At 38.0% G+C, this 23010-nt stretch overlaps 6 protein-coding genes across 7 annotated transcripts in view; 5 read left to right on the top strand and 1 right to left on the bottom strand.

Moving 5' to 3' along the window:
* The window catches only part of Adsl (adenylosuccinate lyase), a 33912-nt gene that overhangs the window by 4805 nt on the left and 6097 nt on the right, over positions 1-23010 (bottom strand). For both annotated transcript variants that reach the window (XM_022081317.2, XM_022081316.2), the window contains exon 2: positions 25-228. In XM_022081317.2, coding sequence (XP_021937009.1) covers positions 25-228 — 204 coding nt within the window. The remainder of the gene's footprint in view (positions 1-24; positions 229-23010) is intronic.
* On the top strand, positions 1307-6255 carry Ssk (smooth septate junction protein snakeskin). Its single transcript, XM_022081332.2, has 3 exons — positions 1307-1549; positions 3476-3682; positions 4324-6255. Exons 1-3 carry the CDS (start codon positions 1499-1501, stop codon positions 4537-4539), a joined length of 474 nt encoding a protein of 157 aa, XP_021937024.1. The 5' UTR covers positions 1307-1498; the 3' UTR covers positions 4540-6255.
* Positions 6992-9297, top strand: LOC147874983 (uncharacterized). Its single transcript, XM_087342537.1, has 3 exons — positions 6992-7113; positions 7534-7764; positions 8615-9297. The coding sequence occupies exons 2-3, from the start codon at positions 7534-7536 to the stop codon at positions 8819-8821; spliced, it is 438 nt and encodes a 145-aa protein (XP_087198663.1). The 5' UTR covers positions 6992-7113; the 3' UTR covers positions 8822-9297.
* LOC110838277 (uncharacterized) lies at positions 11059-13639 on the top strand. The gene is made up of 4 exons (XM_087342534.1): positions 11059-11193; positions 12245-12404; positions 12744-12908; positions 13306-13639. The coding sequence occupies exons 1-4, from the start codon at positions 11111-11113 to the stop codon at positions 13531-13533; spliced, it is 636 nt and encodes a 211-aa protein (XP_087198660.1). The 5' UTR covers positions 11059-11110; the 3' UTR covers positions 13534-13639.
* LOC110838271 (uncharacterized) lies at positions 13960-16966 on the top strand. The gene is made up of 4 exons (XM_022081327.2): positions 13960-14443; positions 14808-14970; positions 15177-15341; positions 16091-16966. Exons 1-4 carry the CDS (start codon positions 14283-14285, stop codon positions 16364-16366), a joined length of 765 nt encoding a protein of 254 aa, XP_021937019.2. The 5' UTR covers positions 13960-14282; the 3' UTR covers positions 16367-16966.
* Positions 17118-22995, top strand: LOC147874982 (uncharacterized). The gene is made up of 4 exons (XM_087342536.1): positions 17118-17374; positions 20707-20871; positions 21382-21595; positions 21978-22995. Exons 1-4 carry the CDS (start codon positions 17321-17323, stop codon positions 22010-22012), a joined length of 468 nt encoding a protein of 155 aa, XP_087198662.1. The 5' UTR covers positions 17118-17320; the 3' UTR covers positions 22013-22995.

Genomic DNA, 23010 nt, shown 5'->3' with positions numbered 1-23010 from the left:
CGAGACAATGCAGCTGGAACTCACAGTATTATCTCCCACATAACAGGAGGTCACACCCAGGTGAATTATGGGGGCAGCTTTAGGGCAGAGAGCTGCAAACACATGGACATGGGCCATGACATCATGACGTGTCAGCTTCTCCTCAGCTGCTGCCTTTGCAAAATCAACATCATAGACGTGAGACTCCATCTCCGAAATCTGATCATCGGTGATGGCCAATCCCAGCTCCTAAAAAAGAAGATCATTGTTTACAGAATCTGCTTATGCGGTGGTGTAGGTTTCCACCAGTGTTTGAAAAGATCACGTCACCTCAGATTTCACTACAGATGTGGAGTTCGTAACTTACTACGAAACGTTGGTAACCACTGTACTGCATCAACAAGACTACAATCTACTTGTTTGTATCACACTTTAATATTCTAAAACTGTCTATGAAATGATATAGAAATGTTTCAGAAAAGTATTTCACGTGTGAATAAGATGGTATACATGATTCCTATGCCTCAGGGCAAAATAAAACTAGAGGGGGAAAAATATTTTAAAAAAATCTTTGTCATTTCACGAGTTGCAGCAATGGAACAATATTATCAGAAGACGACAGAGGACTCATGTGCTTCTAGCACACTGACAAAGATTTTATACGAGAAATCCGTACCTGTGCACTTTCAGGAAAAAGGAGATAGAATGCTAAAATTTTTTTTAATAAATCTTGCCAATTTAATAATAATAATAAAACGTCATGAAAATCCGTTCTCTAGTTCTTGAGCTGTTACATGTAGACAGACAGACGTGGCAAAGTTATAAGACGAATTTTTTCAACTTCGTTGCAAATATACGTTTGATAGTCCTATAGCAAAAAGGCGGGGGGGAAAATTGGAATGTGGTGGTCCCGATCGGTAATATCATTAATTTAGTGACAAATCATGACGAAAGAAATGTAGTTTAATGCACTTGCTGGACAGTAAAATCGACTATCTGTTATCTAGCTGGCCTGTTGTGAAAGCTAATTCCTGCGCAGGTCTAAGATAAGATAAATAACAAAATACACAAGGGACTAAGTCACAATTCGGTCAAAATATTAAATACATGATAAAAAATAAGATATTTCATATTCGTAATAAACTAAAATGTTACTAATATTCTTAAAAGGAGAATCTCAAATTCACAAAAAGGCTTCTTCGGAATTTAAACTACAAAATATATACAGATGTATAGTTTACCTGTTACTTAAACTATTTTTGCAAGATACAGAATTGGTTAATTACAAGATACGGTGACTACACCTTAAAAATGCGTCACGAGATAAGCTGAAAGTCAAGCCTGATAGATGGGTTACAGACCGCACTAGACTGAGGTTCTACGTGTTCTCAGTCAGAAAAACTTTCGTTTTGTTAAAACTGTTGGTGGAAATCTTACGTTTGTGTTCATACAAGTGAAGCGTTATCTACTCGAAGTGTATTAAAATTTGGAAGTCGAGTGACAAGTGCGTCAGTCAACAATGGCGGATTTTACGACGATAGCGACCATCTTCATAAAAGTTTTGAAGCTTGTGAGTAATAAATAAATTAAATATACAAACAAATCCATACTCGGTATTAATTCGCGACAAAGGTTGATTTATTTTAAACTTTCACTTCGGATTAAATACTTCTTGAACGTTCAATTACAGGAATAATCTGTCGGCATCGGTTTTCTGCGACGTGCATTCAGAATTCATCGATGCTTTATGAAGCCCGACTCAGTTCTCGAATTAACCCCCCCCCCCCAAAAAAAAAAAAATCCAATTTTAATAGACTTTTAAGTCTAAGACGCATTTCATACAGCTACTTTACATTTCAGTCAAATAAAGTGGGGAACGTGTTTGAATTAAATCCATATTTGCGTGAGCTTGTGAGAAAACAGAAAAACAAAAAATGTCTGAAGCTTAAGCCTGGAATTAGACTAAAGAAATGACTGTTATGGTTTTTCCCCACCCACGTCACGGCCCTCGGAATAGTCGCCTCTTTTGTAAGTGACCCCAAAAAAGGACGAGTTTAACATCCCTCAAATAAAGGCTGAAATTTACCGAACAAAGTCCATTAAAATAGTGAACGTGGCTTTTTAATCACATGATAGCTTATCTGTATCGATCAGAAAAGATAAAATTCAATAAAACACCAGTCTTACAAGCAGTGGCGCTCTGTATGTTAAGCGTCACAATAATTTGTTAACGTTTTCGGATGTGTCGACAAATTTAATCGGATAAAATCAAGAAAGGTGGAATGGTGGGGAATGTAGCACGCATGGGAGATAAAAAAAATGCATACAAAATTTAAGTGGTAAACCTGAAGCGAAGAAACTTCTTGACAGACCTGCGCGAAGACGGGAAAATCTGCTCCTTACATAACAGCCAACATCCGCCACGACCGGATGTATGACAGCGCCGTTCGTGAGACGTGGGGGAAAAACTGTAAATTAATTCCGACGGTGGTGACTCTGGTAGCAAGGAATGCAACGGTGGCGTCTATGGTGGGTTCTGGCGGAGTATGCGTTTATCAGGAGTCTGTAGTCTGGGGTTAGACGGTCGGTTTTGTGTTGGTGCGTTTGGTATAAATCTGGCTTAACTCGCCCTGAAGATGTTTTCACATTTGACTGGCCATACTATCGTGGTACTTAATAAATTCTGCACTTTAAATACGATTAGCAAAGATGATGATATAATAAAATGTTTCGACACAAAAAAGTTCATGTCTTCTCAGCTGACGGGTCATACATAATGCTAGAGTATCTTCATAGGTTGATCTATAAGTTTCACAACAACGATACGAGATGGTTGCACGATGCGTCACTTAACTTGGTCACAGTCGTAAAAACATGTGATAACGCGTACAAACATAGATATGATAACACCATTAAAACGCAAGAATCACTTAGCCTCTAGTAATGAAATAAAGGACAAACTCAGAAATAATCCATGGAAACTGCTAATGACTCACAAACCATTGCATCCTGTTTATCGCTCATTAAATATGATTTGGCAGGAAAACGTTTTAGTACAAGTCGAACAATATTGCGGATTTTAAAAAAATCTACTAGTGCCCGGTTTAGAAATCCACGGAGGCATACCTCCACTCCCCGACACATCTTAATGTTGTGGTGCGTAGTTAAACATATGGACAACTTTATCTCTGCTTCAACACGAATTTCAATTGATACTAGTCGTGTCTTCACATATTTAGTAACTAAATGCCCGTACGTGCCTCAAAAATTTCCTTATTCCTTTCATTCTTTCCTCTATATGTTATTCATCTTCACCCATTCTATATAATTACCATTTTAATATATTCCTACTTCCATCGCTTCTTTGAATTATAAGGAAGATAGCACAATTTAGACTCAAACACAAAAACTTCAAACTTGCCATCATCATAAAAAACATAAAACTGTATTTATTTAGGTCATTTTCTCATCTTGCTAAAAATCTTTTTTTTTGCAGGTACTTAATATTATAGTCCTGATTCTCTACAGAGTGGGTTACGATGGAAGATTCCTTGGAGTTGGTGGCACATGGAACCTCAATGAAGAGAAAAATCCCGATGCTGAAATTGTTGCTTCTGGGGTCATCGTTGGATTCTTCATATACACATTAGTATTCCTTATCTCTTTCTGTTTTGGCACGACAGAACAAAAGAAATCACTTGTGGTAAGTTTCTAAAACTTTTTGTCTGCTACTTTTCCCAAAATGATTTACGTCCTTCAGAATTTTCTTTCGTCCCGTCTTTTATTTAGCTACAAATACAACGTTTTGGACGATGGCTCTGCTACCATCATCAGGCAAAAGAATAAAACATAATTTGTTGTGCTCACTGAAAAGATCTACTCCGAATTTCCAATTGAAGGAAAACGGCCAAGAACATGTATCAGTTTAATGACAATGCTAGAAGACAAAATAATCATCTAGGACAGTAGTATTCAACCTCTTTTGTTCGCGTACCCCCAGATATAATTTCTCTTCAACTTTGTACCCCAAAAGTTGTTGGTGTATAATTCAAGTTATAAATAGTATATAATCTAAATCTAAATTAAATAAAATAAATTTCATTACTGATTATTCAGTGTTTATCATAAAATAATATAATTATACTTTTACGTACCCCCTAAGATGTCTTCGCGTACCCCCGGGGGTACACTTACCCCAGGTTGAATACCACTGCTCTAGGATATCAAAGCACAGGGTTCATCCAATGTACGTGAGATGCAAAATCATTCCACATCCACCTCTTGATGTCTCATTTCTTCAAGCATGGAGATGTCATGTGCTGAATTATTTGACACGCATTTCAGGAGATCATCATGAACGTTGTGGGCTGCTTCATGTGGATTGCTGTAGGAGGAACGGCCCTCCACTACTGGCACGGATACCAGAGCGAACACAAGTTTACAACCTTCAACTCAGAGCGAGAAGTTGGTTTAGCTGTAGGAAGTCTCTGCGTGCTGACCGGTGCTACATACCTCCTGGACACTGTCCTCAGCTTCTTACACTTCAGCAAAGACAAATAAACAACAGACCGCCAATGTCACACAACAAAAGTCATCTTCATCTCGCATCACATCCACAAATTCCAGCTAAAGACTTATAAATCATGACCAACAGGAACCCAAAAAAGAGTTAGAATGGTCACACACGATGACCGAGATTTACGAAGTAGGAAATTCTGACTGGAAAATGCTTATTTATCAATGTATAAAGAGTCTGAAGGAAATTTGTCACATTTTGAGTATAAATGTGAAAGTTCTCAGAAACTTTCACTAATTGGCTCCATGCACCAGAAAACTTCTTAAGAAACTAACATTCAGCTAGTCAAGAAATTCCTTAATGAGAGCTTAAAAGATAAATTAGATATCAACTAACATACAGAATGTTCTGATTCCAAGAAAAGTATTTTGTACACTTTTTTATGAAGGACATAAATTACTCGAAAACCGTTCTTTGCGGTTCAAAATCAAGCACAAGTTAACCCATCAACATCTTTTCTACAGCCCATAGGGCGCGGATATTTTTAAATGTGCATGGAGTGTTTAGAATCGCCTTACCGTATACAAATACTTTAGTATGAAATTCGTAAAAAAAAAAAAAAAAAAAAACAGAATACAAATACTTCAAGATCAAAATTAACAGAAACCTAGAATTTCAAATAGCACAGAAGAAGGAAAACTCCAACACAAAACCCACCAATAGTCAGGCTAGCAAACTACTGGGGGTGTAATTTTAATTGCTCTAGGATCCACTATGAAAAAATGTAGTGGAATAAACAGGTTTTGAACCTAAAAGAAAAAATAAGAAGCATTTTTAATAAAAGAAGTGTTAAAAGTGAGCATAACTAAATGTAACGTACTAAACCAGACATGGCAGAATGTAAGTTTGAATCATGCACTGTGTTTATAAAGGGTCTTAAATTTATCATGAAACCAGGTTCTGTAGGGTTTTATGACAAGCTTCCCACACAGCAGAGTAGGAGAAATCAGTTATCCACTACCCATTTTTATTTTTCAGTATGACCTAACACAGTTGAAAGTTGAGGCTCGAAGCAAGTCTCGCATTTTGCAAAAAACATTTCTAAACACACAAAAAACTTTTCTTTTAGAATAAAAGAAATTTCCTGCCAAATATTCTTTTGGTTCTCGTTATGAATGAGGATTTTTCACTTATAATTTATCTTTTAGCATGCCCCATAAACAATGGTTACAAGTATTTAAATTAGGTGAGAAGTCAGGTTACAATCACTGACTCGTCACTTCTTCGCCAAAAACTTCAGCTAAAGAATTCAAAGACTTATTAGCTCTGTTGGCCACAGCACTGCCCTGCATGAAGCGTCCAGTCAACTGATCAAAGGACGTCAAAATTAATCTTACATAATGTTTGAAATTTAATGCCTCATCAAAAGAAATACGCTATATTGTTCTCCAAGCACTAACTGAACACTGAATGCTCCAACTCTTCAGTCATGTACAGGAACACTGCCTGAAGAATGACTGCACACTGCTCTGAGCCAGCAAGCGATTTACGGTTAATTTTTATGCATCAGCAAATTGTCTGCTGACCTTAGATTTCAAAGCCACTGGTCTCATGATAAATCAGTCACTTTTTCTAAGATGCACACGGTAATTATTACTCTAATGTACATGTACAAATTTCTGTGGAAATGTGTGTCCATTAGGAATCAATAGAACTGTAACTTTTATTGGTGCTGCAATAAATAATATTATTTCGGAAAATCATTAGCCTATAATTTCACAGTTATATGCGCTTCAAGAATAACAAATTAAAGGAAATTATTTCTTTGTGGTAGCGATTTAGATGAGCTTTGGTTTCAAAGAGTTAATAAATATTAACAATATTTATTTGATTAAATATATCAGCAGACTTTTTTAAAAACAGCATTTAACACAAAAATACAACAACCTTCTTTGTAATTAGCTGAAAAAGGTAAGTTAATCTTATCCAGGGTGATAATAACACACAAACCTTGATAATACAAATATGCTTTATCGGAACAACTCTTTTTTAAATAAGGAATGAATGGAACTGAATGCTGTTTCTTCAAAAAGACTGTCGTTCTTATGAACAGCAGCTCCGTCATCAGGGCAGTATGATCTCTGAAACGTTGGTGGAAATACACGATACAACAACCCAAAAATACAGCAATCTTAAAATTTGAAAAACCTCAAATCCTACAAGTTATACCAATATTACTGATGTAAGCATTTGCCTGAAAGTTGGTGGAAAGTTTCAACGAATAACACTACCAAATAAAATTATCGTTTTCTTAAAAATTATGCTTCTTCCTTTGTTTTAACGCAGGCATGACACACTTACTTAGAACATTTAGCACCGACTGGTAAACACGTAACGTAAGGTCAAATATTCCATTCAGTTCCTTATATGCAAGAGCCAGACTTCAATTAACACGCCCGAAGCATTGTTTAGCTCCTGTTCAAAACACAATCTGTGTACACACTTTGCAGAGAACATATAAATAGTAGGTGCATAAAATTACTAATAATATCAGTTGGTTATCAGCTAAGCCGGAAGCAGAACTCGTTCATCTGAATCGTTTGGAAATCGCTACATAAGTGAGTAAATAGTACACTTCGTTGTATAGGAAGGTACAGAGTACTAAAAGTGAAAAAAAAAACAAAATGTAAGTTTATTAAATTAGTCTAAAAGTAAATACAGACAAAACTACATTTAAAATATTTCTGAAACATAAGTATTTGAGAACAAATACAAAACAGAAATAAAGTTTCATGTATCTTTAGAATAACAGACGGTGGGCAAAGTCTAGAAACTCAGTAATCTAAACCACCAATACATGTTTTTACCATAACGCGAAAAACCAGGTTTCACACCCATACAAAATATGTAAAATTATATTTTTGCGTACTTTGCGTAACAGACAAGAATACAAACGGTAACAAGCATTGCTCAAATTCCTCCTTCTCTTAAACTCCATCACGTGAAGGCACTGAGCTAATAATATAATATATCCTCAGATGTCTGAAGACAAGAAGATATTTGTCAGACGCATTCAAGTCGCCTTGAAGTTATTGGAGCTGAGTCTAGCTATCGTCTGTACGGGTCTGATCGTGGATCCCATAAACCACAAGATGCAGTCAAACGCACACCATATCAGCCTTGTGAGCGTCGCATACGCGGGATTTATCTTCGTCAACGTCATCGTCATCCTAGGACAGCTGCATTCTGAGCGAATGCCGAAAGTTATGGTAAGCACACGAAGAAGTACAACAGAGTCCCGATTATCTGACCTAAAGGGGATCTAAGGGCGATCGGATAATCGAAAATGTCGAAAAATATGAAAGGCTATCGAAAAAGATGAAAATAAATATCAACTCAATTTACAATATAATTAAATTGCGAAAAATTCAATACTGATTCAAATCAAAAATCTCAGAAACACAAACAGTATTCAAATAATGTAAAATTTTTAAATGAAAGATTTTTTTAAGGAAATTAATACTGGGTATTTGTTTCCGAGCCTCCTTCCTTTTTCTTTGAGGCAAGGTCACGCCATGGAACGTTCCGACACGAAACGTCGGATAACCGAGGGAGCAAATGTGGTTTCGGAGGATTAAACTTTCTTTCATTAAAACGACGGAATGGGCAATTATTTTTGCTTAGGATTCTGATCAGCTACTTATAATGAACTGCAGACTTTAGGGCCTCGCGAGAAAAGTCAGTCCTCAAAAAACATTTTGAATTGTCTTTCGGATTTATTCATCGTCAACGTGTCATTAAAACCACAAATCAGGAAGGAGGAGTGTTATGAATTCGGCGGTGACGTTTGGTGTAGTGTTTAGTGGAGATTAATTTGTGGATGATAAATTGGAAAGAACGCGGAAGGGGTCGTAGCCTGTTTTAAAGTACTACTCTAGTATTTAACCGGAGGAAATGAGGAAAAACCCAATTGAAACAGCTTAAGATTTGAACCCAAGTCCTCAGAAATACGAAGAATTTTCTTTCAGTGAAAAGTTGTATTTACAGAACGGTAGAAAAAGTATAGGGGTAGTCAAAAAGTAACATTGAGACAGATCGCTGTTAATTTTCGTGTTACAGTGTGCGCTGTTCTCGTTGGTGGGGCTCGCCCTATTTCTGGCGGCGGGATCTATCATCATCGATGATTGGAGGCATCTGTGGGACGGAGCGAAACACATGGGACACCCCAAGAAATACATGAACATGATGATAGCCTCGGGAATCCTCGGTATCATCAACGCTTCCATTTTCCTGGTCGATTTATGTCTCACAATTGCATTCGGTTGAACATCGTAAGAACATGAGGTGACATTTTCGAGATAGAACCAACAACAAAAAATTACAAATAAATTGCTGACGTACGAACGAAATAGCGATTATTTCAGAACTGCACAAAAATATTCTTCAGAAAAGTGCAATGTCTCTGCCAATTTTCGTTTAAGAAACGATAAGTGTGAAATTATAAGAAATAAAACACGAGGTGCATTCCAAAAGTGAGTTACTTTTCACTCTGTGGTCTGGAAGCATTTCCTCCATAAGCACGGAACTGTGCCATGTAAGTCTACTATCGCAACTATTCATTTACTGTTCGCAGTGCATGTCTCAATTAGTCTCCATCACCGATTTTAGTAAGAATCGGACGTTTTAGACTGTTTTGTTGTTAAGAATTCTACCTTTGAAGATTATTCTCGCCGTCAAAGTAGCTAAGACTGTCCAGCACCCGTGAGGTTCATCTCACTTGGCTCAGTCCGGATTCTGACGCATCAGAAAGAAAGAAAGAAAAAAAAAAAAAGAAAGAAAGAAAGAAAAACAAACCTTTTTTTGGGGGGGGGGGGGGCAGTAGCAGTAAATCGAAAACTGACCGGGGGAACAGGGATTTATCATACGATTACATGACAGTTTTCCATATAATCCCAGAGTTGGGTACGTAGGTGGAGAGGAGAAAGCCATGTTGAAAGGTAAAACAGATTCCTGAGATCTGATTTGAGTAACAAATACACTAAACTGAACTTATTTTTGTAATTCACCTCATATGGTTTTGTAAATACAAAGTACGCTGATTATAAAAGAGATGACGTTTATATTGCACGATAAGGGTCTCTTTTCTTACTACAGGATTAAACCTGATTTTGTTTGTAAAAAACTCTTATTTTTTCAAGAAGCTATGGTACGTGATCTGTACATGAAACACAGTTCCACGTCACTTCCCTTTATTTTTAGTTACTATGGTGACATAAATACACCCTGCCCTGCAAATAAAGTAGTGAATAATTCTGCATTTATGTGTTTTGTAACTGAATTAGTCATCATATGTGTAAGCTATGAATCTGTTTCAATGTGCATATAGGCTAATATATATTTATTGTAAATTATTGTATTTTAATATCTAATACACCAATAAAAGACATTTAGTACACAAGAATAAATTAAATGTTTCCTTTCTTAGCAGCAACGTTTTCTATTATGCGCGACTAACCACGAAAACAGATCATTAATGATGAAATTCAGTGACAAAAATTTGGGGAGAATTTAGTGAAGAGTATTGGAAAAACTTGGATTAATACCACGCCACAACATGAAGTCGCATGGCAATGTGGGTACAGTTTCACGATCCAGCCTCCTTATCCCCCAGAAAAATACAGTTGTACTCATTCTACACGAGGCTGCGCAGAATTCACAACCAGTCTCGAGGTAGTGACGAAGAGGAGAGTCTGTGCCTATACCGGGAATCGAACCCCGGTCGTCCAGCCCATAATTATTCACTATACTGACTGAGAAAACCACCCACCCGCTTAATCCGTGATTGTAGTTTAATTTCGTTGCATTTCTGAACAACGAACAGGTAGTAAAACTCGAGGACCCTTACTGAAGGAATACTTGGACAATATGGACAATTATTACTCAGCAAAGGCCTTACCTGTCATTGGTTAAATTCGCTGCGAAGGAAAATGTAAACTATTTATAAACACGCGTCATTGGTATAAATACGAACGAGAACAATAAACCAGAGAATTATGTTTCTGAGTCCAAAAATATTTATGGAGAACAAGAAAGCAGAATGAATGGCACTGATAAATCCAGACACATTCCCGGTTGGCAAGACAGACCCACATTACTCAGATTTCACTCAGAGAAGTAACTACGAAAGATTTCAGGCTTTCGTAATAGAATGAACCGTTAAAGCAAACAGCTAAGCCACAATCTACAGACTCCAGAAACATGGCCGGTTCGGTAAATTTAAGAAAAAAAATCATTTTCACCAATTTCTCCACGTAAGATTGGAAGCTTTCGCAGCGACTGAATGCAATTAAGTCTTCGAGGACGGTCAACAGTGTAATTATGAAGTTACAATCCGACGTTTCGGAACCATGGTTCCAAAACGTGGGACCAGAAGTTCATACTTAAAAGGCTGATCATCCGAGGAGATTTCACAAATCCTCACAGCAGCGTCCAGATGTCGGTATATCCTAGGTAAGATAACTGGGGGGGAAGGAAGTCGAGTTTGTGGTAGCTACAGACGGCATTTCGTTTCGAGCAGTTGCGGAGTTAGCTGTTCAGCAAGTGAGTTACGTCATCATGTCTTCACAGCCAACTGCCCCTCTGGAAAACACCAGAAAACAGAAACCCAGAACACCATTGCTCCACTTGAAATCGTTCAGGTAATGCCACCAAACTTCGACTCTCTGTAGTTAAGTTAGAAAATACATATAACATAACTTGAGGTTTTCATGTGGATCCACACAATGAGATTCGTTGAAAATTATTCCTAGTATATCGAAGTGCTAAAGTGTACCCCGAAGAAGCCGGTAAATTGTTCCGAAACGTCGATAACCGTCATGATTTTATACGGTCGTAAGTAGCCAATATGGATCACCGTAGACCCCCCCCCCCCCCCCCCAAGTCTAACATAAAAAGTTCAAATTGTTCGTGTGCAAAAGCATCCCGCAATTAAGACGTATAGGGGAGCAGAGGTGTGGCCCCATATATTCTTAATCTCGGCACTGAATGGAGGTGACTGACCACGTTCATGCCTCAACCCTTATCCCATATAAACCATTATACGCTATATTTGCTATGCCATTGAAAAGAGGGTTCACTAACTATGCAATAATGCATTATATTGCACAACTTAATGGAAAGAATTGTCCTTTAGTGACATAACTCGCTTTTTAATGGATTCGTTTAATAAAGATAACGTATCTTATCTACACGTATCTGATTCTTATCAATTTCAGGGGTGTTCGCAACTTTTAAGTTGGAAATAAATCTGCCATGTCTGCAACGTAACAGTATAGAATAAAGAAACAGATATTTACGAAATTTTATAATTTGAAAGTTTAAAATTTCGCCGAAACATTACAAAATTTTGTTAAAATCGGACAAAAATAACGGTCACTGTACCCGACACGGAAACCTCAGCCAGCCAGACAGCAGTCTACGCAACCACGTGGGGAATCCCCCGTCTCTGACGTCACAGGCGCCGTTCGTAAATATCAACGGCCAGATTCTGTCGAACGCACCGGAATTTTTACGAAATGCATACATTTCTTAGCTTATTCACTTAACTTTCTTTTCCGTGTAGTTTCAATTATTAATTTTTCAAGTATATTACTTGAGCGTTCATAAAAATTAAGTGTTGGTGCATTACTGAATGAATCCCCGACGTCGGCTCATTCAGTACAATACAATTACTGCAAAAATTTCTTTCAGCACAGATACTGAAGGTCCTTCCCCTTGTCCTACGCCGAAGGGTAACATCTCATGGATGGAAAAACGTCAGAGCGTGTTGCAGTTGGTAAACCAACATAATATTTCCCCGGCGTACAACCATGTCCGCACGTCATCGTACATCTTCAAGCTGACACAGCTGGTAGGCTACACATAGAACGTTCCAGAACTTAGGCCAGAGGAGAACTTGTTATATGGCAAAATATGGGGAGGGGAGTTGTAAACTGTTTTAATTTTTTTACGGCGCCATACACTTTATATTATCAAACAGTAAAATGTTATGCCAATGTCGCCAAGTTGACATGACAGCGAAAGGGGGATGAGATACGAGAGCAGGGGGTGATGGGAAGACAGGTGCTAGAGGAAACTCTGGAAAAACATCCCTCTCGCCGTTATGTCAGCGTGGCAACATCAACATCCACGTATTAACCTCGATACTAAATGGATTTACCTGTGTCTGATACTCGGATTCTTGTGGCAGATTAGTACCATAGTTTGCACGGGGTCGTACTCCAAAGGTGTGAACGGTGTCACATCTTCCACTACCGAGCAAATGTTACCATACTTCGTCTGCTCAGCCTACATGATCATCACACCCGTCATTCTCATAAGCTATGTACTGGGTCACAGAATGCCCGAAATTCTGGTAAGTATCCACCCACGTCTTAAATAAGTAGGAATACTTTACAAAAGGGGGTTTGCTGGGAAATTTTTACATTTTACTTTAGACCGTCTACCGGTATGGCTTCTTTACGTTAAATATATTATTCTTATTCTTCTTCTCCAACTTTTACGGAGCTGACCCCCTGACCTGTTGCAATTCAGAAATTAACCTACGCGTTCATTCAATGCACTCCGAGTTACAATCTCACTAAACATTTTAAACAACGCCATTCCATATAGTTTCCAAATAAATCCATGATGATAAACGAGTTGTACTGAAGATACCTGTCTTCATTTCTCGACGCCATGGGAACGTGAAATACAACCAAATTGTAGCGAACCCTCGGGCCCCATTAAGAGGCGTGTGCTTTGTCTTACAGATCCGAATATTTAATACTCTGGCCGGGATTCTGTTCCTGGTGGCTGGAACTGTTGCTCTTCAAAACTGGCGCAAATTCAAACACGACATGAAAGGAAAAGAAGAGGACGCCGATAAGCAGACAGCAGCCGTGTTCTTGCTGACAACGGGTGCCCTCTGCCTCGTTAACTCAATGCTGTACCTCACTGACGTAGCTGTCAGCGTACATTTCACTTTGTCATCACCATAACTCACAATCACAGTAGTTGCTTAAACCTTAAAAAATAAAATAAAATAAAATTACAATGTACAATGCACGTTGAAATAAAATCACTTGAAACAATTTATAGTTCCAATTTCAGCCTGTGTTAATAAGTTTTACAATAAAGGATGTTAAAACCGAAAGTTACACGACCATTATCAAAATTTTTTATTATGCATGATCTTTCTATACGCATAGTTGAATATCACAGTAAAAATTATCATTCCTAAACTCAACATCTTCACCGGGACTCGAACCGTGAAGACAGGCGTCGCGATGTTCGGCGTCGATTATCTAAGATCGTGTCTTGTGGCTTCCCTTGGTTCCCCGACGCCAAATTCCACATTTGGCGTCGGGATCACGATGACAGACGTCGCGACGCTCGGCGTCGTTTTGCAAGGATCATGTCGCACGGCGTCACTGGACTCCTCTTGGCTTCAATGAGTCGGCGTCCGTTTTCCATCGTCGTTTTTGATGGCATCTCTTCGCTCATCTCCGCTTTCTACGGCGTTTTGTGTTGGCGTCGGTTTGCGTGCATTTAGTATAACGTCCCGAGGTCGCTTGTCTTGATTTTCAATTCTAATTTTCAGTCCTATCTTTCTATCATAAGCCGAATCAGGAAGTCCCGTGCAGTAAACAGAGGAAGTACATAGAGCTTTATCCAAGCTGATATCACCGGAAATCACTGGGATGGACGGAGTTACGAAGGAAGCTGAAGTTGCCGTGTTTCCTCAAGGATGTGTGACTACAGAACGTCCCCTGCTTGTGAGAACTACATTAAGTACCCAGTGTCTGGAACCAGCGTTTACGTCGGCATGGCAACCTTGCCATCAACACCGCAAGAACAAAAGCATCAGCAGAAACCAAAATTACCATTACTTCATTTGAAATCTTACAGGTAACAAAGCGGGGTTACATACGAAAAATAAACGTGTAATCCAAAATGAAGAATTTCAGTAACAAACCGAAATTAGCATGGGCTTATAAATAATATATGTGTCATGTTTCGGTACATGACCGTGAAGAAAGTGCGATGTTGGCATTTCAAATACGAGCTTACGTACAGTCTACCACGCAGTTTGGCCACTTCAGTTAAAGTACAAAGTTACGTTTGACAAAATTTATCGGATGCAACGAAAAGGACACTTCACATTTTGGTTAAAACCCAGAAGACGAAGACAGGGTAATATTAAAATGAGTCTTAGAGACTGTCAGATTCTCACGGACTTAAGTCATAATCTCTCTGGTATGTTCGATTGCAGCACCGACCCTGATGGCAATTCTCCACCACGTTCGACAACCCGGAATAATGTCTCATGGGCAGAGAACAGCTACGTCCTACAATTAGACGACACGCAGCAGGATGATATAACGCCTACACATTATACCCTGCCAGCTCCCTTCATCTTCAAGCTCATGCAAATGGTTGGTACAAATCACTTTCTGTACACCGTCATTATTATAATACCTGAACTTCAGGATTGCTGAATTGGTACTGAAAATATATACAATTACGTGCCTTTTTTCCAAAAATTACACACAGTAAAGCAGTTTCGAAGATACAAAATAACTTAAATACCCTGCCCTTTATGACAAATCACTCAATATCTGACCTTTTCATTTCGCGACAGATCACCTCAGTAGTTTGCATTGGTCTGTATTCCGAAGGGCTCAACAGGATACCGAACAACATCACAACGCAACTGTTCCCCTACATCGTCTGTTCCATATACCTCATCATCACACCCGTCATAGCGTTCAGCTACGTCACGGGACACAGAATGCCTGAACTTATAGTAAGTATACCATCATACGCCGTTAATCAGTTCTACGGGCTTTTGTTTTACCTAGCTCGCAACGAAAATTAAAAAAAAAAAATTAGCCTATCACCTTCGCCATGTCTGTCTGTGTCCCTCCGCCTGTAACAACTCGAGGAATCCTGAACGAATTGTCGTAATTATTTTTTATTGGGGAAATTTGTCAACACATTCCAATTTAGTTTGAAGTCCAACAAAAGTATGAACATCTTCATGCGTTTCTGCGAGAATTTCATCAAATATTTATCAGAGTGCGAACATTTCCTTATACGCTTAACGAAGGTATTACCAATGCCTTCAGACGTCATAACTACATTTCCAAGAAACTATACACGAGCGTAGGAAATACGTAACTCCCGAACCTACATTGCAATAGATTCCTTCTACATAGGCTTCTCATACTTATCTGCAGTGTTCACATCATGAACGGCAAACTGTTTCGCTACCTGGTGCCAAATTTACATCAAAAGTTACTAAACCAATAACAACTGGCGCCAGTCTACCTGTTTATCCACTGGACTTCAATGAGATACTTCCTGTTGCTGAATGAATTATCTAGTTTAGTTCTTGGCTTCTACCTGGTTCTCTTAGAAAGCGACAACCTTCAGTCGGTGTCAAACTTGCCATCCTTGGTCCACACAGTTCTGTTAAGCCATTGTTTTTTCAATAATATCCTTAATAACATCCAAAAGCAAAAATTAAAGACTAATTCGTTTCTTTTCTCGCAGGTCCGAATTTTCAACACTTTGGCTGGAATCCTCTTCCTTGTAGCAGGAGTGGTCGCCTTAGACGGCTACAGTTTCTATTTAGTAACATACAAACTTCAGCTGGACAACTATTCCAGCAGAGACGACATTGAAACACACGACGATGAGGACAGCAGTAAAACACTTGACAGACAAGGCGCCTTCTTACTCGCATCTGGCATTCTCTGCATTATAAATTCACTGTTTTATTTCTTAGATATTGGCTGGAGCGTTTATACAACTCTATCGTCTCTATGAACACTCTTAAAACCGGGGCCCACTGTATTCTGTGCGGCCTTCGTATATTTTTTTTTACTGTATCGCCCCGTGCGATAATAAATTCACGTGATACCAGAAAATGTTTTGTTAAATTGGCTGTCTCTTGTCGCTTAACTGTTCAGCTTATTGAAGAAAAACGTCAAATCAAGAACAAAGATGGATGAATGCGAACCCAAACAACATAAATTAAACTGGCACTGAAGACAGCTCAAATAAATGCCGTATCTCGCTAATTGCTGATATTTCTGATGAAAATTATCGAGTTTTTTGTGACGTTTGGCAACAGATGACCTACATTTTAATAAATTTCCATGGCGTTTACAAATTCACAATCAGGGAGTCGATACGAAAAGGTCTCGAAAAGTTTGTGAACCCCTGCTCTAAAATTTTAGCTCAGAATTTAATACAGTAAAACCAAAAATTGATATAATATTTCACAATTTCGCTCCACGGAGTAATGAAACTTCTCTCATTTTGTATGAAATTTAATGTGTCAAAATATGTACACTTGGCAACCATGTCAATTTAGCAATTTACTTTTGTGTAAACTAACAATTAGTAAATAAGACTTCTAAAAGATCGCTTATTTTATTTTCTAATTTGACGTATTCGTTGTCTACCAATGAACACGTCTGTCTGGGTCTTCGGATCAAGTTCCACGCTACGCCGTTGTTGATGTTCCCGGAGACAAACCTTCGACGTTAAAACGTGATTAAGAGATGATAAGAATTAGTAACCGGGAAGAGAACAGCAAGAGGAAATGAGACTTGTTGAAGTGGATGTGGAAGCTCAGTGAGTTGAAGAACCCGCGACAGAAAAGAAGAAACAATAATTCGTTACTGAATTTTATTTTAACTCCCCGAGTGCAAACTTCGAGTCACTAACTACGCGCATTGCATCCACTTGGTTCTGAACGCGTGTGATCTGTGCCAAATGTCAAGGAATCTGCTAACTAACTTGAGACTAACAACCAAGATTATCGAACTGGTGGGTGTCAACAAAGCAGTGAAACTTTCTTCGACTTCATGTAGTTAAAAAAAGCAAATTACGAATAGTTAAGTGAAAACAGTCGTAAAGATTTCTTTTGGGATGAAAATGGCTGTCTTGTGCGTTGTTGCGCCGCGTAGTCTGGTAGACGTTCACCGACGTTTCAGAGGCCCTCGCTGCCTCCATCACAACGGCGGGCACAACAACACAGAAGACAATCATCTTCAGACTCAGAGCTGTGAAAACCTCAGGTCTGGTGTTTTGTGATGTTTCGACGTGTCGTCTGGAAAATGTACGCTGACGTTTCACGGGTGTTCAATTCCGCCATTATCAGGTTTCTAACAAATATTTTATACACATTTCATTTCTCCACTACTGAGCTACATGTTCAACACTTATCTTAACTGATTCCATCACAATGTTATAATACTTGATGACAAATAATACTGACAATAAGTTACATGTGAAATGTTGAAAACAATTGCTACAAAGGTACATTTACAAAATAACGTCCACTTCAATTATTTTACCAATATCCAGTCATCATCAGCCATCAAGCAACAGCGAAAACTTCCGAAATTAAACATCTTCAAAGCTTCAAAATTTAAAAAAAATCAAATATCAAAAATTTCATAAAATTTTGAAAAATTCAAATAATTCCCAAACTGGCAACGATTTCTAAATTATAAAAAATATCGAAAATTTTGAAAATTCGAAAATATTTCAAACTCTCAAAAATCATTAACATAAATAATAACTTCAAAACATTTAAAAATAGTCAAAATATAGCCAACATATACAAATTTGAAAACTTTTCAAATCCAAATATTTTCAAAATTTCAAAATTCTCCAGATTTGGAAAAATCACAAAAACATTCAAATCTAACAAATAATCTCTAAAATATAGAGATTTCGAAAAATCTCAAAATTCATAAACAATTTCAAATGTTAACAAATTTTGATAAAATTAAGAAATTTCCAAAATTGGCAATTACATAAAATAATATTTCGAATATTTTTTTTAAATTTCAAAAAATAAAATATCAGTAAAATAATTTTTTCGAAAATTATTAAAATATTCAAAATTTCACAAATTTTCAAAAATTCTAAAACGCACAAAATCTTACAAAAACTGTCAAAAACCTAACATAAAATGTTTATTAAATTTTTAATGTTTAGAAACATTTCAAAAATCAACACAACTGGCAAAACTGCATTAAAATGAAATGATCGAAATTTTTCAAAATTCAACACTCATAGGCTTCATTCGAGTCGCATAAGCCTGCGCAAGTTTAGGTTAGCTCAGGAAAGGCAAGGTTGGTTGAGTTAGGTTAGATTGGGTTAGGCTAAGTTGGGTTAGGTTAGGTTGGGTTAGGTTAGGTTAGGTTACAATAGGTTATGTAAGGTGAAGTTGGGTTAGGTTGGATTAGGTTATGTTGGGTTGGGTTAGATTAGGTTATGTCAGGTGAAGTTGGGTTAGGTTAAGTTTGCTTGGGTTGGGACAGGTTAGGTTGGGTTAGGTTAGGTTAGGGTGGTTTCATTTCAAAGCTCGCGTCTCTGAGTTCTGCTATGCAACTCTCGGCGTCATTTTGTTACGTCGTGTGCACTGAGTTCGCGGCGCTCACCTATGACATATGCGGCGTCTGTTGTCACGAACGAGGACGTCGTCGCTAACAGCGTCGTTTTAGCACGGCATTCACGATGGCTCTACGCCGGTCGTTTGTTAATATTGCGTCCAGTCGCAACGATTCGCGACGCTCGGCGTCGGTTCTCAAACGTCCTTTAAAAGACACCACAGTGTTCCGCCAATGATAAATATGGCCTTCAGGTATATCGACGCAAAAATTGGTGTCGCGACGCCCGGCGTCGTTTTCCTGATTTCACCTTGAATGTGATCTGGAGTCTCACCCGCAGCATATATTGCGTCCAGTGGTTGTAACGACGCTCGGCGTCGCGACGCCGGACGTCGGTTCTCAAACGTCCTCTAAAAGGCCCCACAGAGTTTCGTCAGTGATAAATATGGCCTTCAGGTACATAAGACGCAAAAATTGGCGTCGCGACGCCCGGCGTCGTTTTACAGATTTCACCTGAAATGTGATCTGGAGGCTCAACCGCAGCATATATTGCGTCCAGTGGGTATGTGACGGTGCACGCTCCCATTTGGAAATTTAGCGTCTTTTGGCCTCGTACGGAGATTGAACTCGCGACGCTCGGCGTCCGTTTCGGCACGTCTTGTTCAAGGATATGCGGAGGGTCATCAATGATAAAAATAGCCTGTGGCGTCGTCGTTACGAGTCTTGTCACGATGCCTGGAGACGGTTTTCCGACGTCGTTACAATTGTCATTCCGAGGCTCACCTGAAGTATATAAGTCGTCTCTTGTCCGCGTCAGGACGATTGGCGTCAGGAGAGGGCATCGATTTTGAAACCTCCTCTTCAGGGCCTGGCGGCGTGGCAACGACTGTCTTCGCGATGCCAGGTTTAGGTTTTCAAAGTCCTTTTCAATGACATCCGAAGTTTACTCACTGCTGCACATAAAACGCCGTGTCAAATTTCATGGCGAGTTTCATCTACACTTTTTGTCGCCTTTACACGACACTTCAACGATAAATTTCGCGACGCCTTGTCGTCATAGCTTCTTACGCCATCCCGAGTATAAGTGAAGAGTGGAGGGGGTAATTTAATATAGGAGAAGAGTTAATCAGTTCATAAAAGAAATTTTTTTGTAAAATTTCCAAAATTATAAACTCTAACATTTCAGAATTTTGAAGAATTACAAATATTACCAATATTGGCTAAATGTCTGTCAAAGTTAATAATTTTCGAAAATTTTAAAATTCAAAGAAATTTTGAAAATATGTAAAATTTGCAGAACTGTCTAAAAATCTCTGGAAACTGAAGATTTTCAAAGTTTCAAAATGTAGAATTTATAGCATTCTTAAGAGTCAAGCATTAGGTTAGGTTAGCCTGAATAAAACATGCCAGGTTATAAAATCTTCACATCAGACAAAATATATATACATTCTGTTAAGTCTGTAATGAATGCACTGAAAAGTAATTTTAACTCAAATTTTATTTCTTGATATATTTACTTCTTATCTGTTTTAATAGTGATGCAAGTTATATCAGTAGGGCACAATACTTGATTCAGGAACAAAATATAGATGTCTGAGTAAAGTACACAACTGCATAGATGTCTCAAACATTCTCCTTCTCCTGAAGAGTGACGTCATTGACATAAATCCTCTTTTCCATAATATCATGAGACACAGATGAACAATGTTTCCCCACTTCTCCGTGACTTTCACAATAACAGCAGTGTTTCTTTTGCAGGTGTTAGTTTGTATAGTAATGGGTCTCTATATAAATGCACCAGTAACAACAGAAAGCAGAAAAATAATGCAGTTTCTCAATCCAGTAGTTCTTGGCGGCTACATCATTGTCATTATGGGGCTTATGATAGGCCTCATCATCAACGACAGAGTTCCAAGAAAAGTGGTGGGTATTTAACTCAACTTCTACATAGGTTTTATAATAGGGATGGTAAATCACTGACACCGACTGAGATCTCAGTTAGCACTGATGGTTACAGATCTGACCAATATTGACACCTGCCGAGACTTGAGAATTATCCCTTCCATAAAACAACACACGAGATGACGTGGTTATTCTAGGTTGTGATGCTGTATAGACTTGTATGTACATACCAAAGTTTTGGCAAAACATACTGCCGCTGTATTCAGCCCTGAAGATGAAGATGGTGTGTTTCTCTGATGGTATGAAAGGTATGTGGAAGGAAATGGTGGTGTCCTAATTTAAAGTACTATCCAAGCATCTGTCTGGAGGGATAAATGAAAACGAAGAAAACCCTCAGTCAGGTTAGCCAATTTCTGGACCATCATTTTAAGAAGCAGGGACCCACCTCCCAAATACAGCACAAAAGTTCTAACCACTCGGCTCCAACACTGAGGAAACGTGACGTAACAGACGCAACTCTTCTATCAACAGGACATGCTGTACATGACAGCAGGGTTCATTCTGTTCATCGCTGCTGGAAGCGTGCAGATATATTTCCATGGAACAAAGACTGCTCTTTCACATCATACCAAGGATAAAGATACACAGAAGACATTGGAATTCACAACTGCCGCCTTTACCATCATCACTGCTTTCTTATTCCTGATGGACGCTGCCCTTACATACATCGATGATTATGAAAATGGTATATGACTGGTGTTTTAATTACAACTGCGATACAAATTAAGAATAAGAATTTGCATACAGGACCTAAAACGCTTTCATGTCTTTCTCGTAAAACACAAGTACATATACACCATTTGAAATTCAATTAAACTAATGTTTATTGAACTCTAGGTGTTGCATAGTAAATATGATTATTAAATGAGAACACTGTATTCCAAATCAAAGTGTGCAATAAGAACAATGATTTAGGATCTTCATTTCCAAACAACTGAACAACATAATACCACATACAACAACAAAAATTATTAATAACACACAACTTTACTATATATACAAAGAATTAGAATACACAGAAAATAATACAAGTGTGATACAGCTAACAAGTATCTTTCTATTTCTAGGCTTACCACTTCATCATCACTGTTCTGTTATTTAACAACTATGTATCAAATATCACTGCTACAAATGGCAAGAAAACAACAGAGGGTGGTGGAATGTAAGAACCCATCTGTCTTCACTGCAGCACACCTGATTCAAAACCTGGGCGACTTTGTTTGAAGTCAGAAAGCCAACAGCGATGTTTGAATGTTTAACACAGTTACATGAAACTACCGATTCAAAGTGCCACATGTACAACTAAAGATGTGGTAATTTTGTGAAGGTAGAGAACTCACCTATCTTTTCAATAAATTCAATACTAATCACATAAATTTATGTTCTTAAATTTTTAATCTAATCAGTGTGGATGGATGATGCCGATACACCCATGTTTAGCTGTTACTCCCTTTCAAAAATTTTCTCTACTGACAGATTTATGATTTTCATTTGTAATTGACACTAATTTTTGGTGGGGAAAATAATTAAGTTTTCAGTATGAAAAACATTAGGCTACCCACAAACACAGTAACTAATACCACACTGAACAAATTAGAAAATTCACACTCAGAATAACAATTCTAGTGTGTTCACTTCATTATTATCTCTAGATTTTCATCTTGTAAATGCCGACTTTCGATACTCTCCTACAAACAGGCGGGGCAAATGAGCAAGGACAGATCCTAAGTTATGTGTTCATAACATAAAAATCCTGTTTAATTGTCTCAAAAACTGTAAGAAGAAGGGCATTGGCACAAAATGTGTTTAATTTCTGTCTAACTTTTGTTTGAAACATTATTAGCTGCAATAAATATTAACATTCAACACATGTGCAGAAATACAAGCAGGTTTTCACGAAAAACACCCAATTAAAACAAATTAAAATTTCTTAGTCCTTTCCAGCCTGTACAGCTCATGCGTCCAACATGAATCCTGTCAAAAAATCTGCCATATCATGAATGGAACAACTATGTGACTTAAAACTTAGGTCATACTGTCTTCAACTTATATAAATGAATTTTAAATAAACTTACTAAAAAAACATTTTCAATCTTGTTT

The sequence above is a fragment of the Zootermopsis nevadensis genome, unplaced genomic scaffold, assembly GCF_977971745.1.
Source record: "Zootermopsis nevadensis isolate Lab colony 2312 unplaced genomic scaffold, Znev_1.0 Znev_ptg000003l, whole genome shotgun sequence".
Lineage (NCBI taxonomy): Eukaryota > Metazoa > Arthropoda > Insecta > Blattodea > Termopsidae > Zootermopsis > Zootermopsis nevadensis.
Note: the sequence above shows the minus strand (reverse complement) of the source record. Positions and strands in the feature narration are given on the sequence as shown.

Excerpts from the sequence above, each read along its gene's own strand:
- Ssk (XM_022081332.2), top strand. The coding sequence starts at position 1,499 with ATGGCGGATTTTACGACGATAGCGACCATCTTCATAAAAGTTTTGAAG. Across the intron at positions 1,550-3,475 it reads TCATAAAAGTTTTGAAGCTT|GTACTTAATATTATAGTCCT; the intron begins GTGAGTAATAAA and ends TTTTTTTTGCAG. Across the intron at positions 3,683-4,323 it reads AACAAAAGAAATCACTTGTG|GAGATCATCATGAACGTTGT; the intron begins GTAAGTTTCTAA and ends CACGCATTTCAG.
- LOC147874983 (XM_087342537.1), top strand. The coding sequence starts at position 7,534 with ATGTCTGAAGACAAGAAGATATTTGTCAGACGCATTCAAGTCGCCTTG. Across the intron at positions 7,765-8,614 it reads AGCGAATGCCGAAAGTTATG|TGTGCGCTGTTCTCGTTGGT; the intron begins GTAAGCACACGA and ends TTCGTGTTACAG.
- LOC110838277 (XM_087342534.1), top strand. The coding sequence starts at position 11,111 with ATGTCTTCACAGCCAACTGCCCCTCTGGAAAACACCAGAAAACAGAAA. Across the intron at positions 11,194-12,244 it reads CTCCACTTGAAATCGTTCAG|CACAGATACTGAAGGTCCTT; the intron begins GTAATGCCACCA and ends AATTTCTTTCAG. Across the intron at positions 12,405-12,743 it reads TCTTCAAGCTGACACAGCTG|ATTAGTACCATAGTTTGCAC; the intron begins GTAGGCTACACA and ends TTCTTGTGGCAG.
- LOC110838271 (XM_022081327.2), top strand. The coding sequence starts at position 14,283 with ATGTGTGACTACAGAACGTCCCCTGCTTGTGAGAACTACATTAAGTAC. Across the intron at positions 14,444-14,807 it reads CTTCATTTGAAATCTTACAG|CACCGACCCTGATGGCAATT; the intron begins GTAACAAAGCGG and ends GTTCGATTGCAG. Across the intron at positions 15,342-16,090 it reads ACAGAATGCCTGAACTTATA|GTCCGAATTTTCAACACTTT; the intron begins GTAAGTATACCA and ends CTTTTCTCGCAG.
- LOC147874982 (XM_087342536.1), top strand. The coding sequence starts at position 17,321 with ATGTCAAGGAATCTGCTAACTAACTTGAGACTAACAACCAAGATTATC. Across the intron at positions 20,872-21,381 it reads ACAGAGTTCCAAGAAAAGTG|GACATGCTGTACATGACAGC; the intron begins GTGGGTATTTAA and ends TTCTATCAACAG. Across the intron at positions 21,596-21,977 it reads CATCGATGATTATGAAAATG|GCTTACCACTTCATCATCAC; the intron begins GTATATGACTGG and ends TTCTATTTCTAG.